This window comes from Mercenaria mercenaria, chromosome 2 (genome assembly GCF_021730395.1).
Source record: "Mercenaria mercenaria strain notata chromosome 2, MADL_Memer_1, whole genome shotgun sequence".
NCBI lineage: Eukaryota > Metazoa > Mollusca > Bivalvia > Venerida > Veneridae > Mercenaria > Mercenaria mercenaria.
The window spans coordinates 87075691-87094696 of record NC_069362.1 but is presented as its reverse complement, the minus strand read 5'-3'; the positions used below and the strand labels follow the sequence as shown (position 1 = coordinate 87094696).

Genomic DNA, 19006 nt, shown 5'->3' with positions numbered 1-19006 from the left:
CAGTCACAATCTATATGTTACAGCTGTATAATTTATAAAGTCTTGGCAGTCACAATCAACATGTTACAGCTGTATAAAGTCTTGGCAGTCACAATCTAATGTTACAGCTGTATAATTTATAAAGTCTTGGCAGTCACAATCTAATGTTACAGCTGTATAAAGTCTTGGCAGACACAATCTAATGTTACTGCTGTTTAAAGTCTTGGCAGTCACAATCTAATGTTACGGCTGTATAAAGTCTTGGCAGACACAATCTAATGTTACAGCTGTATAATTTATAAAGTTTTGGCAGTCACAATCTAATGTTACGGCTGTATAAAGTCTTGGCAATCATAATTTACATGTTACAGCTTTATAAGTCTTGGCAGTCACAATTTATATGTTACAGCTGTTACAGATGTGTAAACACCTGGGTAGAACCACCGACCTTCCGTAAGCTAGCTGAATGGCTCCCTCACATGAAGAATTCAATGCCTCAAACCCACATTGATGAGGGGCAAGTGATTTAAAGTCAGCGACCTTAACCACTCAGCAACGTAGGCCCAGTACAGCTGTATAAAGTCTGAGTAATCACAATCTACATGTTACAGTGGTATAAAGTCTTGGCAATCACAATATATACACGTTACATCTGTATAAAGTCTTAGCAATCCCAATCTACATGTTACAGCTGTATAAAGTCTTGGCAGTCAAAGCCTTATGTTACAGCTGTATAAAGCCTTGGCAGTCAAAAACAGCCTACCAATAAATGTAACAGCTGTGTAATTTGGCAGTCAGGTACAACTTAGGTGTTTTGTTACATCTTTATAAGTCTTAGCAGTCATTAAGATTACCTACACTACATGCTACAGCTGTATAAAGTTTTGGCAGTCGCTGACATCCTACATGTTACAGCTGTATATCTTCTTGGCAGTCACTAAAAACTTACATACATGTTACAACTGTATAATGTCTGGGCAGTCACTACCAACCTACATGTTACAGCTGTAGCCACTAACAACCTACTTGTTACAATTATGAAAAGTTTTGGCAGGCAGTAACAACCTACTTGTTACAGCTGTATGCAGTCTTTGCAGTCACCAGCAGAATACATGTTACAGCTGTATGCAGTCTTGGAAATCACTTACAGCCTACAATCTTGTTTGTAAATTTGTATAAAGTCTTGGCAGTTACTAGCAACCAGCATGTAGTGGCCGTCACTTACTTAATATTGCAAAGGCAGTCATTAGCAGTCTTCTGGAAAACACTTGAACAGTATTCATAGTGTTAATGCTGTCTTAATTGTTCTCACTCCTGCTGATGTTAGAACTATTGATTTTATTTCTATGCTTGAGCCATGCTAATTTAAACTGCTACTGTTATACAATGTCATGTACCTATATGTATTGATCCATTGTTTAGATTTAATTTCTCTGTGGAATTTAATGCTATTGAAATTTAAAGTAATTTTGAATTTTACGGTACCACTGGCGTATCTTAGTTGCCTTGGTATTTGTTCCTGTGTGAACATGTCACTGGGTTCTGAATCATGTCTTAAAGCATTTTTATCAAAAGTTTTCCATGATGTGTCAACACTTCATCTGGATTTTTTGCCTAAATGTTTTTTCGTTTTATAAGCTATAATTAACATGTCAATACTTATCATTTAGTTAGTAGTAAAACTTAACAATATGAAACATGTGAGCAGCTAGGGAAGTGAAGGCATCACCCTTTAGTGTCAAAGCTGTCTATTTTTCACTCCATTTTAAAATTTAAAAAAATCAGTAGACATCTGTAGATATAACAAAGTCTAAAGTAAACTTGCAGCGACCTCATCAGTACTTTTGAAACAGTTCTTTCCATAACAAGATGGTCAAGAAATGTTGTGTGCTTACAGTCGCTCAATTACCAATATTTCATGAACTTTGCATCCCCACACCCTACCACCACGCCACCACACCCTCTTTTTTACTTACAATTTCAGGTTATAGTTTTTATTCACTCTTTGGATTTGATTCAGATTTAATAACGGTTCCACATCATTAGTTATATGATGTGACACAAGTTCTCTAACTCTGGCTCCAAAATTTCATGAATAATGGCAAAGATAGAGGAAGTAGGAATGCAAGGCTTGTAGTATATAAAATATTTCGTTTTTTGTTTCATGTTTTCTTGTTAATGTTCTGTCTTTTTTTCCCATCCAAGAAGGGCATAAACAACATATGAGCCGTGCCATGAGAAAACCAACATAGTGGCTTTGCGACCAGCATGGATCCAGACCAGCCTGCGCATCCGCGCAGTCTGGTCAGGATTCATGCTGTTCGCTAACAGTCTCTCCAATTCCAATAGGCTTTAAAAGCAAACAGCATGGATCCTGACCAGACTGCACGGATGCGCAGGCTGGTCTGGATCCATGCTGGTCGCAAAGCCACTATGTTGGTTTTCCCATGGCGCGGCTCAATTATGACTGGAGACTGTGTAATAGTTTAACATGTCGGTTTGCCAACAAAACAGTGAAACAATTCTAGATTTAACTTACTTTTGGAACATCAGAATTACACCCATTGTGAGAAAAAAAGATTTTCTAGGTAGAATATTTGTGTTGTGACTTTCTACAAGTTGCAGTGAGATGATGTGATTACCTGCAGTTGATTAATGAGGATCTGCATATCATATTCAAGTTTGGTTTCTGGGTGAGCTTCATTTTGTAACATGTGCAAAAGAAATCTGTTGATATGTATACGTGTATGCTGTCAAAGATGTTTGTGTCATTTTTATACATATATAAGAAATCACTAAAGGAGCAATGTTATGACATTTGTGCAACTTTTATGCCCCCAGCATCTACTGATGCAGGAGGCATATAGAGATTGTCCTATCAGTCCATCTGTTTGTTCGTCCGTCCGTACGAGGTTAACCAAATGGGACCATTTCGTCTAGCATCAATACCCCTTACTAGAATGACTTGATACTTATGCAGATGTAACCTGTGACCATTCCTCATCTTCAGACATCCCCTGACCTCAGTTTGACCTTGACCTTTTGGACTTAGGTTGCTTTATATGGGCCATCTCTTGGTTAACCAAATGGGACCGTTTTGTCTAGCATCAATACCCCTTACTAGAATGACTTGATATTAATGCAGATGTAAACTGTGTCATTCCTCATCTTCAAACATCACCTGACCTCAGTTTGACCTTGACCTTGACCTCGTTTTGGACTTAGGTGCAAAATCTATCGACAAGGATGGCACTGGGGGCATCAAGCGTTTATTGAACGCAGCTTCTTGTTAAATTTATTTTTGGGGTTGGGGTAGGGGGGAGGGGTGTAAAAAATAAAAGTCACATCTTAACTACACAAGAACAGTGAGAAAATTAATGCCAGTGGATGTTAAATATCAATTCAAAATTTTGAAATACTAACTTATGTACTTATTGTCTAGAAATTTTGACTTACTAAATTAAAGTTTTGACTATCTTCTCGAGATTTAAACTTGAACATCCATCAGTCTGTCTACCGAATGTCAAAATGTTAATGAATAAGTTTGTTACAGCTACTTCTCCTAAACTCTGAGCTTGGAAGACATTTTACTGCGTGGTAAAATGTACTTTTTGTGCTCAGCATGTAGGGTACTTGAACAAGAGTCAAAATATTTCATAGTATCTAAATATACTAAATATACTATAAAAAAAACAACTAGTAAATATACTAGAAAGCCAACCATACATCCATGTATGACCTGGGCCTCTAGAGCTATTTCAGATAATGTGTCTTTGTTTTAAATAGTATTAATAAACTGTTACCAGGATGTACCTATATGTTGATGTGTAGTATGAGTATAGCATCCTGAAGTAGGTGCTCAAACAAGGTCAAAAATCTTCAGATGTGGCCAAAACAGTGAAATATTTAAATATTCTAAGTTTTAACACTGTAAGCTGTATTCATCTCTAGAGCTACCACAGGTGTCTGACCTTAGTTTTAATCTGAAGTAAGTGTTCATGTTTGCTAAATGTGAACACTGACCAGTCACTTTTTATGACCCTTTAGGGTTACTGGTACCCATGGTAACTGACCTGTACAGATACTCCATATATGGTACGGTAGTTAAAGGTCCATTACTAAGGGACAGTGAGTTGACAATTTTTTTCATAGCCAGTGCATAGACTTCTGCAAGACACTAAATAATGAAGATTGGCAGGTCAAAATTTACAGAAGGTCTTTGGAACTCAAAGAAATGTATGTGTATTATGTTGAAATTTTAATGAATCGACAGAATGACCCCCCAGGTCTTTTTAACTTTCTTCATACTTCATAGAAAAATAATTGTACATATACTGCGATTTATTTCGAATTTCTACATACCAACTTTCATTTTCCAATAAAATGAAATAGTTTCTGTGCTTTTTAAAAGAAATTAAAATGTTCACTTTCCTTAGTATTGGACCTTTAAGTTGGAATTTCTTGTAACTTATGTCAAAATTGAGTTTGCGTATCAGAATTTTACATTAATAAATAACACTCAAAAATCACTAATGCTCTTCCATACTTGAGTAGCAAAGACACACAAATTTATGTTTTACCAAAAAAATATTACTCTTAACTATGGTTGCTTTAATTAGACTTTCGTTTTTTGCACACAAAAAAAGAACGATAAATTAAAATTCACATGTCTCCTTTATGCTACCATATTTACTGGTGCAGTAAAGATATTGCATTTAAAATGTTGCAGATCATATTACGATATTTTTATTTATATACTAAGGACTTAGACCAGGGATCAGAGTATGGGACCGTGAAAAATAATTAAAGACCTCTAACAGGATCATTGAACAGCAATATGATATACAATATTTTATAAGTAACAGATATTGATAATTCTACTGGAGAAGTTCCATTAATATAACCATTATAGATAAAAGGTATTCTGGGCAATTATAGCAGAAGTGATGTAGAATATAGATTAGAAATTAATGTTGCCAATCAGCTTCATTTATGTATAAGTATGAATTGTTAATGTTATAATTGATTTTACTGAGTTACTGTTCTGTTTGGCCAGTAAATAACATGATTTATTTTATGTTTTTCGGTGGTTTATCGAAATATAACGGTGAATTATATCCTGATAAACTCACTGGCCACTCAGTGAAAATTATCAAATCTGATACCCGGATTAACGTCAAAAAGTTTACCGAGCGTACTGAAAGCCGGAAACAATATGGCGATGACGTCGTTAAAATGACGTCATCTTTGCGATGCTTCCTGATAAAATTTCCCGCAAATTTCGACATTTTATTGAAATAAACACAACAAAAGTAGAGTTTTAGATATAAAATAAACAGAAAAATTGTTGGTATCGATGTAATATCACGGTAATTTCACTCGTGAACACCAAAAGTTGTTATTTTCACTCGTGGCTGCGCCACTCGTGAAAATATCACTTTTGTCGCCCACTCGGTGAAATTATAACGTGATATTACACCGAAACCAACAATTATCCTCTATATAATGACATAAAGTTGTTTCAATGTTAATTTAATCTGAAAGAACCTCATAAGTCATTTTTAAAAGGCAGTAAGAGATTTTCAGAATAGCTAAGAAATGGGAAAGTTATAAACATTTCAATATTTTTATCAACAAGGTACCCATTTTGTTTTCATGGCAACGTAAACAAAATGGCAGATTTAGTGTGACTGTATTTGTCTATGTCTACAAAAAAAAGTTTCCCTCTTTTATTTTTCCAACCACACCAAAATAAATTCTCATGCTTTATATCTTAAAATCAAGAAAGGATAGACATGAATCTGTAGGGCTGTCATCGATAGAAACGATATCGATGTATCAACGATATTTTTTTGTCGATCGATTATCGATTCCCATTTTCAAAAATCGATATTTTACAGAGAGAAAAAACTACCCAAATAAACACTCAGACCCTAAAAAACAACTAAAGTTCACAAAATTGTAAATTTGGATAAATGCAAAAAAAGGAGTGAAGGCAAAATAAAAATGAAAGATGTTATTAATTTTTATGTATTTCTTTTATTTTATAAATACAAATACAACACAATCAAACAGAAATATGGAAAGTAGGCAATAAAACTACAAATAGCATTTACAGGAAGGTACATAGTATGCATATGAACAAATAGGTCGTTAATCTAACTTAACAATCAATATATCGATGTATCGTCGATATTTGTCTTCTGATATATCGGTATCGCCGATACGCCTAAGACCCAATCAATGACAGCCCTATGAATCTATTTTAAAAGTATTTGCTACAATAAATAATTCAGCAGTATGTAAATGACACCATAAACATATTGGCTGCCTCCATGGTTAGATAATTATTTTCTTGAATTTCAAAATGCCGTATCTTTTACAGTACACTAAGTGGTCCTAGTGCAAACTGAAACAAATGTTCAAACCTATGACAAATATATGAGAAAACAGTTATTGTCGAAGTAAGATTTAACGAAAGATTAATGTATTTTATGTTTGTAACAGAAAAAATGTGGCAGGCACATTAAGAACTAAGTCATTATGAGCCTTTGGTATCTTAAATACATAGATGTAAGGTCTCACATGGCCTAATGTACTTAAAATTTTGTCATCTTTGTTATTTAATGTTCATACATGTCATGCAAACCGTTTAAAGTGAAAGTAATGATAATCATTATTCATGCTAATTAAATTTATTAATCACGTGTGGCTACATACTTGATTTGGCCCTTAGGCTCCACCAGTGTCACAGGAATTAAAATTGTCAACTGATGGGCAATGAAAGGTCAGTCAGTAAGTGAAATACAGGCTCACCGATATTAATTAGAATTGTGAAGTGTTGATTTTTTTGTTTTAAACTCTTAATCTCCCTTTCTAGATGAAAGAGCTATTTTAATATTGTAAGTGCAGCAGCCAAATAGTAATCACTCTGTAACAAGTTCACAACTGAAGGTAAAAATGTGTAAGCCTTGCATTTTGGATTTGGATATTTAGTAAAGGGTTGAAACTTGAATATTTTCAAGACAATATGCAGAGGTCCATGCTCCTGTTAAGCCTGCTTAAGGTCAAGATCTGAACTGAAAGTAAAACATTTGAGCCATGGATCTTATGTCCATGCATGCAGGTCATATATTCTAAGCTGTCTGAAAGATATTTACGAAGAAAGAGTTTAAAGTTCATGTCATCAACATAATGTAATGAAAACCTGATGCTACTATTGTGTCTGCCAAACCTTAAGGTCACAATTGAAGGTCAGAATCTGAATCATATTTTCTAAATCCCTTATAAGATGTTTATGAAACTTTGATTGAATGTCTTTACTCCAGAAGACAATGTGCAGAATGCATGTTAACATTGTGCCAAGGTAAGGATAAGGTAACTACTTAATCAAACACTAGTCTAGACCATGCTTCAACACTGCACAATTTTTCACAAACTATGTTCTGTGTTATACCCAGTAGCATCAAATAATATATCTGCAATCAAGTCTCTTGTGTTGTACTTTTATGTTTTTCTGGTTTCTTTTACATAGCTTAAACCTACTAGCCAACATTTGTAAGGCGATCTTGACCAAAACTCAAGTGACAAATACATATTTCATAGAGAATACTCATTCAATGAGTTTGCTTTCACATCATCATATTGTATTATATTTCTTTAAAACACACTATAATGAAGTAATATTAAAATGAACCCATTAAAGCACAATTTATTATTGTCTTATTTCAGTTGACGGGTACTGCAATATGTGCAGTTGGACTATGGGCTTGGACAGAGAAAGATACGCTAAACAATATTGGACGTCTAACAAATGTAGCACTGGATCCGGCAATGCTCTTCATCATCACAGGTGGTGTGATGTTTGTTATAGGATTCGCTGGATGTGTTGGTGCACTCAGAGAAAATACCACACTTTTATTGTTTGTATGTATATTTGTGTCTCATTATGTAAACTGTCATGATATAGTAACTACTAGTAGATTATAAAATCTGTCTCATATGTTTATATAAGAAAGTTTTCAGATGTTTTAATGGATAAATATTTTATTTGCTAGTGTATGGAAGCATTTGGGTGAAATTCACATTGAAAAAGTTTGGTTAGTTGTCAAAGTTCAAGTAAAAAAATACAGTACTGTACATTTTAATGTAAAAGTTGCTCAAACATGTATAAGAGTTAGTTTATTTAATGCCGCTTAAATATATCTCATTCACTTGAACTTATAACCATTGTGCTGTATATTCACAATTTTTTTCAAGTCCCATCCCCTCTGAGTTCCTTGGATGGTCTTTCAAAGATGCTCAAACATACATGGACCACTAGAGCTAGAAATAAAAAAATATTTAAGCAAATTCCCATTTGAAACAATTTCTCAAAAATGTTCTTTGGGTGGCCATCTATTAAAAAGTCATTCAATTAAATCAATCTAAAAATACAGCCACTAGGGGGCATGGTAACTTTCCCTTACAAGTGAAGTACCGGTAAGAAATTGCAGGCCTGATTTTGAAATCCAGAAATGTTCTAAGATTGTTCAAATTTTAATCCAGTGGCCATGGGTCAGTATGACATTACTCGGATCCATTACAGACATGTTATGGTGATGCATGTTTAAATAGAAACATTATGGTAACTCCAAAAGTTGATATATTTGCCTTTATGTTTTAGTTCTGTGTATGTGTGGGATTGATATTTGCTTTGGAATTGGTCATAGGAATCCTGGCGTTTGTTTACAAAGACTGGGTAAGTGTTATGAACTTAAGAATAAAAATAGTGAACGGTGTTCTTAAAATATCGCATAAATTAATGTGGAATCATCTTAAAAATAAGGGATTCTCAGTGATTATTGCCAAATTTCTCTAAAGTAGGCACATGACCCAATACAGTTATTCCATGTGAAACTAAGAGAAGTTGTTTGTATGTAAAAATGCTTTGTTTAAAATATGTGTCTAAACAGTATGCTCAGTTGTTTGAAAATTAGATGTTCTGAATTTTGACACAAGAACTTTGTTGAAATCGAGGACAAATATCCTACATGTATACAGGTATAAAATCTCAACCTGTCCCTCAACTATTTTGTTACAGGTGCGAGAACAGATAGAGAGCCAGTTAAACAACATGATCATAAACTACAGAGATGATCCAGACCTACAGAACCTTGTTGACTGGGTACAAAAAGACTGGGTAAGTTTTCTCAATTGGTTTTCGTCAGATTACATAAATAAATATATATAAAAAAGTATAATATTTCTATTACAATAGGTTTGAAATACACTATACATTATGAGTGTTTGTCCTATTATGTATCTAAGTAAGGCTCAAAATTTGATTTAATTTAACTTTGTCATAACATTTTAACTCGCCTGAATTTTGTTCAGAGTGAGCTGTTATTGTAGGTGGATTGTCTGGCATCCATAGTCCTGCCTCAACATTTTTATCCAAACATCTTCATCACCAAACTTGTTTCAAACATCATTACATGGATCATACTTTGTTTAGGTGGTTTGGCTAATTAATAGCCACCAGAGCTAAACATTGAAAAATTGTTTACAAAGACTGGGTAAGTGTTGTGAACTTTGGAATAAAAATAGTGAACAGTCCTTAAAATATCTCATAAATTAGTGTGGTAAACAACTTCTTCTCATCAATGCTTGAAAGATCTTCACTAAACTTGGTCTGTAGTATCTTTTGATGGACATTTTGCCAATTATATTTAAAATGTCTCCATTTGACTGAAAGTAGAAGTTATCAGAGCTGAGGAAAGAAAAATCTTAAATTGATTTCTTAATATGAACTTCATTGACCAGACATGATCTGTAGATTTCTCTCATGTTTGCACTGATGGGTACATACATATATAGGGTCATCTTAGAAAAAGATAGGAAACAATTTATATTGCTTCTGTTGAAGAAATGTACAAGTCTTGTCATGATTCCTTCTGCAGCGGGGGATGTAGCTGTCTTTCAGACTACCTTGTTACCACAGGAAAACTGCAAAAATAGTGAAGGGGTAGGACAATAATACAACTTTGGAGAAAGCCATCTTTCCTTTTGTCAGCTATGGAAAGTCATAATTTTAGCTTGTTAACCACACTTGCTTTGCCATGCAAATTTCAATTAAGATTTCATTCTTATAATACTAGTGTAAATATCTGCTGCAACATGTATTTGTGTAATGACTTTCTGATCTTTGGTGTTCATGTATGTAAATTCAATTATGCCCACACTATGTCTTTGACCGAGATATTTTAATACTACAAATTACAATGTAATTTTGCTACAAAATAAAACAGTAACAGAGATAGTATATTTTTTGTCGTTTTATACTTTCAGTTAAAGTGCTGTGGTGTAAGTGGCTACAGAAATTGGGAGAACAATATATATTTCAACTGTAGTTCACCTGGTGGTGAGGCCTGTGGGGTGCCTTTTTCTTGCTGTAAACCAACTAATGTAAGTGCACCTGTTTATTGCTGCTGACAGGTTGAGGCTTGTGGAAATTAAGGAAATTTTGAATAATTTTTACTTATATATACATTGCCTTTGAAAAGCAGTGTGATTTTCTTGTTAATCAACAAACTTGTATTGGGTAACACACTCATAAAATGTTATTTTCTTTTTCCAGGAGGTTATAATAAACAGACACTGTGGGTTTGATATGATGAAACAAGAACATGTAAGTTAACCTGTCTCATATTTATATATTGAATAATACAGTAATAAAAAGTGATAGCAAGTGCTTACAAGGACAAGCAAAGGTTTTTAAGAGTTTTTTCTTGTCTCTGCTCAAAATAAATTTTCATGTTCAGACTTACTGTAGCTACTTTTTCAATACTTTAATGTTTTAAGTATGAAAACAAAGGATGTTGGTGCTGAATTAAACATCAGTTATATTACAGATAGGTATATTGTGAAATCATTACTATCCCTGGGGGACAACTTTTGTGAAATTGTGGTAACGTAAAGCTACCAGATCGGATTGCAACAAACAAATAAAATTCCCATGCTTTTTTAGCTCACCTGTCACATAGTGACAAGGTAAGCTTTTGTGAAGACCCTTGGTCAGTCGTCTGTGCGTCCGTCCGTCCGTCAACAATTTCTTGTCGGCACGATAGTGGTTTCATTTATGATTTTATTTTCACCAAACTTGCACACAACTTGTATCACCATAAGATCTCAGTTCCTTTCTTGAACTGGCCAGATCCGCTTATGGGTTCCAGAATTATGGCCCCTGAAAGGGCCAGAATTAGCTATTTTGACCTTGTCTGCACAATAGCAGCTTCATTTATGATTTTATTTTAACCAAACTTGCACACAACATGTATCACCATAAGATCTTGGTTCCTTTCTTGAACTGGCCAGATCCGCTTATGGGTTCCAGAGTTATGGCCCCTGAAAGGGCCAGAATTAGCTATTTTGACCTTATCTGCACAATAGCAGCTTCATTTATGATTTGAATTTGATCAAACTTACACAAAACTTGTGTCACCATAAGAACTCGGTTCCTTTTTTGAACTGGCCAGATCCCTTAATGGGTTCCAGAGTTATGGCCCCTGAAAGGGCCAAAATTAGCTATTTTGACCTTGTCTGCACAATAGCAGCTTCATTTTTGATTTGATTTTAACCAAACTTACACACAACTTGTATCACCATAAGATCTTGGTTCCTTTCTTGAACTGGACAGATTCCATCATGGGTTCCAGAGTTATTGCCCCTTTAAGGTCCAAAATTTGCTATTTTGACTTTTGCAGCCATATAGAGACTTCATTTATGGTTTGATTTGATACAAACTTCCAAAATATCTTCAACAACAATAAATCTTGGATTCCATGACAAATCTGTCAGATCCAATCATAGGTGCCAGAGTTATTTATATCTGATTACCTCCCTGATTGTAATCAAAATGGATTTATATCAGTAAGTACTTACAGGGGTCTAGCTAGGTCCAAATTTTTGGGAGAAGTCACTTCTCCCTCAAGCTGATTTAGGGAGAAGTGGGGAGACTTTAGGGAGAAGTGGGAAAACTTTTTCTACCGCAATATGATGTTGAGTGATTCGAAAGGTGGCTGTAAATTTTCTTGATAAAAAACATTGATGTGATCATTCATTTTCTTAGTTAGATCATTTCCCATACAGTGGTAATCCTTTCGTTACAAAATTCTGAAAAACAGTAGTTTTCAAAATTCAAGCCGATCCTGTAAATGTAACCTGCCGAATTTTGGTTATATCTTATATGAAGTGTTTATTATTAACACCGAGCAAAGAAGTAGAAGTGTATTTATTTTTATAGCTCTTTGCACCGAGTTATTCACCGAGGAATGTCAGTATCTCACTCGAATTATAAAACTGAAAGTAAAATTTGTAAACTAGAAATACATATTAAAATAAATTCATCAATGGAAGTCAATTTAACGTAGTTAATACATTACATGTCGTTCTTTTATCATAGATAACAAATATTTATGTACCATATTCCAATTAATCGCATGGTTAATCAGCAGTTTCTTTAATAAAACATTGTGTTGTTTGTTTTTTTTGCACTCGAACATGTTGACAATTAACGCGAAGTGTCAAAGACATAAACGCCGCACTGATTGGCTTAACACAATAGACTCTGGTGTACCAGATAATTTGATTCGCTTTCACACTTCTCGGGGAAAATCTCGCAAGTACCTGAGGTAGGCGGAGCTTAAATTATGCTACCGGCGTGTGTTTGTGTATTCGACACTCATTTATGACACCGTGCAAATTGTCAACAGTCCGGGTAGCAGTAATTAGCGAGTGCGGAAATCAAAGAAAATCGGGCGACTTGCATTTCGCTTTGAGGTTAGATTTCAGCGAAATTTGAAGTTCTAGAGCGCCTATTTCGCTCAAGTCGCCCACTCGCGAGAGCCCTGACTTATAGGACTTATTTGAAATTTCATTATTGACATTAGTTGAACTGAGACAATCAAGGTAGATAACTATGGACTGATTTTATGTCAGATTACCTCCCTTTATTTCAAATTAAAATGGGTATATCTCTGTAACTAATGAAGATACTGATCTGAAATTTCATTTATGTCAACAGATGGACTTGGACAATCAGTGAAGATACATATTGACTGAATTTATGACAAATTACCTCCCTTTATTTTTTATCTAAATGAATACACCTTAGCAGCTTCTAATGAGATTGGTTTGAAATGATCATATCAGATTGAGCAATGGTACTCAGGTGAGTGATACAGGGCCATCATGGCCCTCTTGTATCTTCATAAGTTGAAATCTTTAGATTCATATTCCCACAGTGTAGCTATTTTTGCTTAACCCAGGGCATTTCATGCCAAAGAAATTAAATTCCAGTAATGCTGCAAATATTAGGGTAAAGCGGAAGCCGTGATTCAGTGTAACACCGTTTGACTACGAAACCAGGGGTCGTGAGTTTGAGACCCCGCTTCTCCAACTAAAAGTTACTTACATTGGGATAAGAGTCCTTTGTATCGGTGCTTTACACCTGGCACGCTAAAGAACCAGGAAAGCTTCTGGAACCGGAGAGTCTTCTGTATCTTGCACTATCCTCCTACTAACATTTCTAACGGTCTTTTGGAAGAGTCGCCCATATGGGTTACCGATGGCAACTATAAGTAAACTTATATACAAACAAACAATATTAGGGTAAACTAAAACAAGGAATTACTCTGTGTCATCTGTATTCATGCAAATTGTTTAATTTTGATTTAAGAAGGTCACAGTTCTACCTTGATGCCCATTAATGAATGAAATAATGCTTGGAGAATTGCTGTTGTCTCCTACCTGTATAATTGGAAATGTAAACATAACAAAAAATTTACCTAATCATTTTGGTGAGCTTGTATATAAGGATAGAATGTTAGTTTGATAGGCCTGTTGTAGAAAACTGGGACATGCAGTGTGCATCTGTCTGTCATAACTTGTCATAATTTGTGTCTTGAGCATAGCTTAAAAATCATTCAAGGTAATGACTTAAAACTTGGCATATAAGGTGAAAATTAGTCGTTGAGCAAAGCACAAAAATGAGGTCAATTGGTCAAAAATCAAGGCCATAAATGGAGCTCAAAGGTCAAATGTGTCTGATATACTTTGTATCTGGAGTATAACTGAATAACCATACAAGGTAATCACTTTTAACTTGGTAAATAAGTAGGTGGCAGTGAAACAACGTGCAGAGCACGAAAAAGGTTTGTGGGTCATAGGTCAAGGTCACAAATAGAGCTCAAAGGTCATATATGTCGTTTATCTCCATAGTACAACTTAGTAATAACCATTCAAGATAATGATTTTACAATTTGAATATAGGTAGGTGGCATTGAGATGATGTGCAGAGCTCATGAAGTGTGGTGTCAGAGGTTAAAGTCAAGGTCACAGCAGTATTGAGTCTGTTCATTTTTAGCTCGACTATACAAAGTATATGGAGAGCTTTTTTTCTCCTTATCTCTGTAATTACTTGATGGATTTGCTTTACACTTAAAATAGTTATTCCTCATCATCACCCACATCATCTGCCATAAGGGCCAGAACTCTCACACCAATATTTTATGAATTACCCCCCTTTTTACTTAGAATTTCAGGTTAAAGTTTTGGTGCACTTTCACTCTATCTCAGTTATTACTATATGGATTTGATTCAATTTAAAATAGTTGTTCCACATCGTATGACACAAGGTCCATAACACTGACACCAATTTTTCATAAATTATGCCCCCTTTTTACTTAAAATTTCAGGTTAAAGTTTTGGTACACTTTCACTGTATCTCAGTTATACTTAAATGGATTTGATTCAAAACTTAATTGTTCCAGATCATCACCCACATCATATGACACAAGGTTCATAAATCTGGCACAAATTGTTCATGAATTATGCCCCTTTTTGGATTTGCTTTAAACTTAAAATAGTTATTCCTCATCATCACCCACATCATCTGGCATAAGGGTCATAACTCTCACACTAATATTTCATGAATTATCCCCCCTTTTTTCTTAGAATTTCAGGTTAAAGTTTTGGTGCACTTTCACTCTATCTCATTTATTACTAAATGGATTTGATTCAAACTTAAAATGGTTGTTCCACCTTATCACCAACATTATGTGACAAAAAGTCCATAACTCAGGCACCAATTTTTAATGAATTATGCCCCCTTTTTACTTAGAATTATGTCTCCCACCACACAATGGTGTGGGAAACATATTGATTTACTCCTGTCTGTGTGTCTGGCACAAAGCTTGTCCGCACTCTAAGTCGAACATTTCTCATCTGATCTTCACCAAACTTGAACAAAATGTATTTGACCATAAGACCTCGGCCAAGTTCGATAACTAGCCAAATCAGCAAAGGCAATTATTAGACTGTCTCGGTAGCCTAGTGCTAGAGCGTCCGCTTCGAGAGTGGGAGGTCGTGGGTTCGATCCCTGGCCGCGTCATACCAAAGACTTAAAAAATAGTACTAATAGCTTCCGCGCTCAGCATTAAGAGGATAGTGCTAGGATTGGTCAGCCCGGTGTAAGTATAATGTGACTGGGTTGGGTATCATGTCACGTGTCTACGGCGTGATATTCCAGTGAAGCAGCACTATGAAGTTGGGCATTGTGCTCACTGCTACAAGTAGACACCGTCGTTTATATTACTGAACAATTGTTGAAAAAGATGTTAAACCCAAACACACACACACACACAGTTTGGAAATTATGGCCCTTGAACATAATTACCAACAACTACCGGTGCAGCATACTGTAGTGTATCATCCTAATGGCTTATCTAAAGAATGTGAGATTATATACTTATGTTTGTTATGTTAAGAGTTCAGTTTAATCTGCGATGCTGTACTAGCCACATGCTTAATAAATATATAAGCTAGAACAGGTATTCATGTGATATCTTACATTGGCCACGAGGAAAATATTTGTTTAAATTCGGATGGAAGAGGCATTGATTAAATTCGAGTGCCTTGACATTGATTTGATTCAAGTGCCATAATTTTATTTCCTAAGTCAGTGCTTGGATAATTATAATGGCAAAAGCGATAATCATTCCATCAATTGAACAGTTTGATGTTTCGGGTGACCAAACTTCGCTTTCACAAAGATGGGATAAATGGATGAAGCAATTTAATTTCTTCACAGTTGGTTCCGGTATAACAGATGCAACTCAAAAACGAGCATTGTTGTTACATCTCGCAGATCCAGAAACACAAGAAATATTTGGGACATTGACAGAAACTGGGGAAGATAAGGATTATGACAAAGCTGTTGAGAAATTGACGGATTATTTCAAACCAAAAAAGAACATAGCTTATGAACAGCATATTTTCTGTTGTGAAATCCAGAGAGAGTCTGAAACTGTGGAACAATTTTCAACAAGACTGAAACATTTGGCATTAACATGTGAATATGGAGCAGGGCTTCGGAAATTTGCCGGTTTGTCGGTTTTGGACCGATTTTTGACTTTTCAGACCGATTCGTGAAGTGAAAAAACGAAAACAAGAGGGCCATGAAGGCCCTGTATCGCTCACCTGACCTATTGACCTAAAGATCATCAAGATTAACATTCTGACCAAGTTTCATCAAGATATGTTCATAAATGTGGCCTCTACAGTGTTAACTAGCTTTTCTTTTGATTTGACCCCGTGACCTAGTTTTTGACCCAACATGACCCAGATTTGAACTTGACCTAAAGATCATCAAGTTTAACATTCTAAGTTTCATGAAGTTACAGTCATAAATGTGGCCTCTAGAGTGTTAACAAGCTTTTCCTTTGATTTGCCCCCATGACCTAATTCTTGACCCAACATGACCCAGATTCAAACCTGACCTAAAGATCATCAAGTTTAATATTCTGACTAAGTTTCATGAAGATATAGTCATAAAAGTGGCCTCTACAGTGTTAACAAGCTTTTCCTTTGATTTAACCTAGTGACCTAGTTTTTGACCGAAGCTGACCCAGGTTTAAATTTGACCTAAAGAGCATCAAGATAAACATTCTGACCAAGTTTCTTTAAGATATGGTCATAAATGTGGCCTCTACAGTGTTAACTAGCTTTTCCTTTGATTTGACCAGGTGACCTAGTTTTTAATCCTACATGACCCAGATTCAAACTGGACCTTAAGATCATCAATATTAACATTCTGACCAAGTTTCATGAAGATATAGTCATAAATGCGGCCTCTACAGTGTTAACAAGCTTTTCCTTTGATTCGACCTGGTGACCTAGTTTTTGACCCCAGATGACCCAATATCGAACTCATCCAAGATTTTATGGAGGGTAACATGAGTGTATATCAAAATCCCCTTGATCAAAATCCCCTCTGCTGAAAAATGACAGGGTGTTACAAAATCCCCTTCACACTTTTGAAGGGGGTATCATAATCCCCTCTGTGATTTTTACAGGGCTATCATAATCCCCTTCATAAAAATGTTAGGGCTATCATAATCCCCTTCATGAAAATTACAGGGCTATCAAAATCCCCCTGATTTTGACTGACTCTTCTTTGTGTATGCAAAGCCAGCATTAAGGAGTTTACGAGAACCTTTATTACTTTGAATGACTTCCATTATGAAAGAACATACAATGATGTGATGTCCTTCTTGCATTTTCTTATATTTTATACCCAAAATTATACAAATTAGATTTTTGAGTAAAAAAAAAAAACTGTTAAAATAGAATGGTGGGAGTAACAAATAAGATCAAACAAATCAAAGAATATATTTTTCTATTACAGTAATTATCAGAGTAGATCTGAAGCAATTTTCCTAATTAAATAATGAACAGCATTAATTGAAATACAAATACCAATTAAACGCTGTTATTAACTGGCAAACTGTGAAAGTAAAGATTGTAAATTGTTATACATGATAAAGAAACATGCCTTATAAATAACTTGATAACACACAAAAAATTAAAAAGAATATTAACACTTTCAATAAATAGTTAACACCCTAGTACAACATCAAAGTCAATTAATCTCTGTTCTTTTACTCAAAAATTGGTTAACATCAAACAGAAGTATCATAGCCCAATTCAATTATCTCTGTCTAGAAACTGAGACATTATCCCTATTTTAATTTGAAAGAGGGGATTTTGATAGCCCTGTAATTTTCATGTAGGGGATTATGATAGCCCTAACATTTTTATGAAGGGGATTATGATAGCCCTGTAAAAATCACAGAGGGGATTATGATACCCCCTTCAAAAGAGTGAAGGGGATTTTGTAACACCCTGTCATTTTTCAGTGGAGGGGATTTTGATCAAGGGGATTTTGATTGTCTCCCGGGTAACATTCTGACCAAGTTTCATTAAGAATGGGCCAAAAATGTGACCTCTAGAGTGTTAACAAGCTTTTCCTTTGATTTGACCTGGTGACCTAGTTTTTGACCCCAGATGACCGAATATCGAACTCGTCCAAGACTTTATGGAGGGTAACATTCTGGCCAAGTTTCATTAAGATTGGGTCAAAATTGTGACCTCTAGAGTGTTAACAAGCTTTTCCTTTGATTTGACCTGGTGACCTAGTTTTTGAACCCAGATGACCCAATATCGAACTCGTCCAAGATTTTATGGAGGGTAACATTCTGACCAAGTTTCATTAAGATTGGGCCAAAAATGTGACCTCTAGAGTGTTAACAGTCAAATTGTTGACGACGGACGGACGGACGGACGACGGACGACGACGGACGCCGGACACAGGGTGATCACTAAAGCTCACCTTTGAGCACTTCGTGCTCAGGTGAGCTAAAAATCGGTCCCATAAAAATGGAGAAAAGTATAAATTTTGGTCTGATATCTCAATACACGATCACCTGCCAAACAGGAAATTGTTGGTCGCACCCTCAGATAATCAATAAACGTGTCAAACGGTCTGATTGTCACTTTGATAATCGGTCCGTAATTAGCACATGACGCAATCAGTGCTCGCGCGGCACATCCTTTAATGTTTGCAGACAGCCGACTGCAATGTATTAAACATTTTTGACTGGTTTCCAAATATTTCTGACTGGTTTCCAAATATTTCTGACTGGGTCCA

The 19006-nt window shown here is 35.3% G+C and overlaps 1 protein-coding gene across 1 annotated transcript in view; it reads left to right on the top strand.

Moving 5' to 3' along the window:
- LOC123564510 (tetraspanin-5-like) overlaps positions 1–19006 on the top strand; it is a 39616-nt gene that overhangs the window by 5721 nt on the left and 14889 nt on the right. Inside the window, exons 2-6 of the mRNA XM_045358156.2 lie at positions 7711–7905; positions 8645–8719; positions 9062–9160; positions 10309–10425; positions 10598–10648. Coding sequence (XP_045214091.1) covers positions 7711–7905; positions 8645–8719; positions 9062–9160; positions 10309–10425; positions 10598–10648 — 537 coding nt within the window. The remainder of the gene's footprint in view (positions 1–7710; positions 7906–8644; positions 8720–9061; positions 9161–10308; positions 10426–10597; positions 10649–19006) is intronic.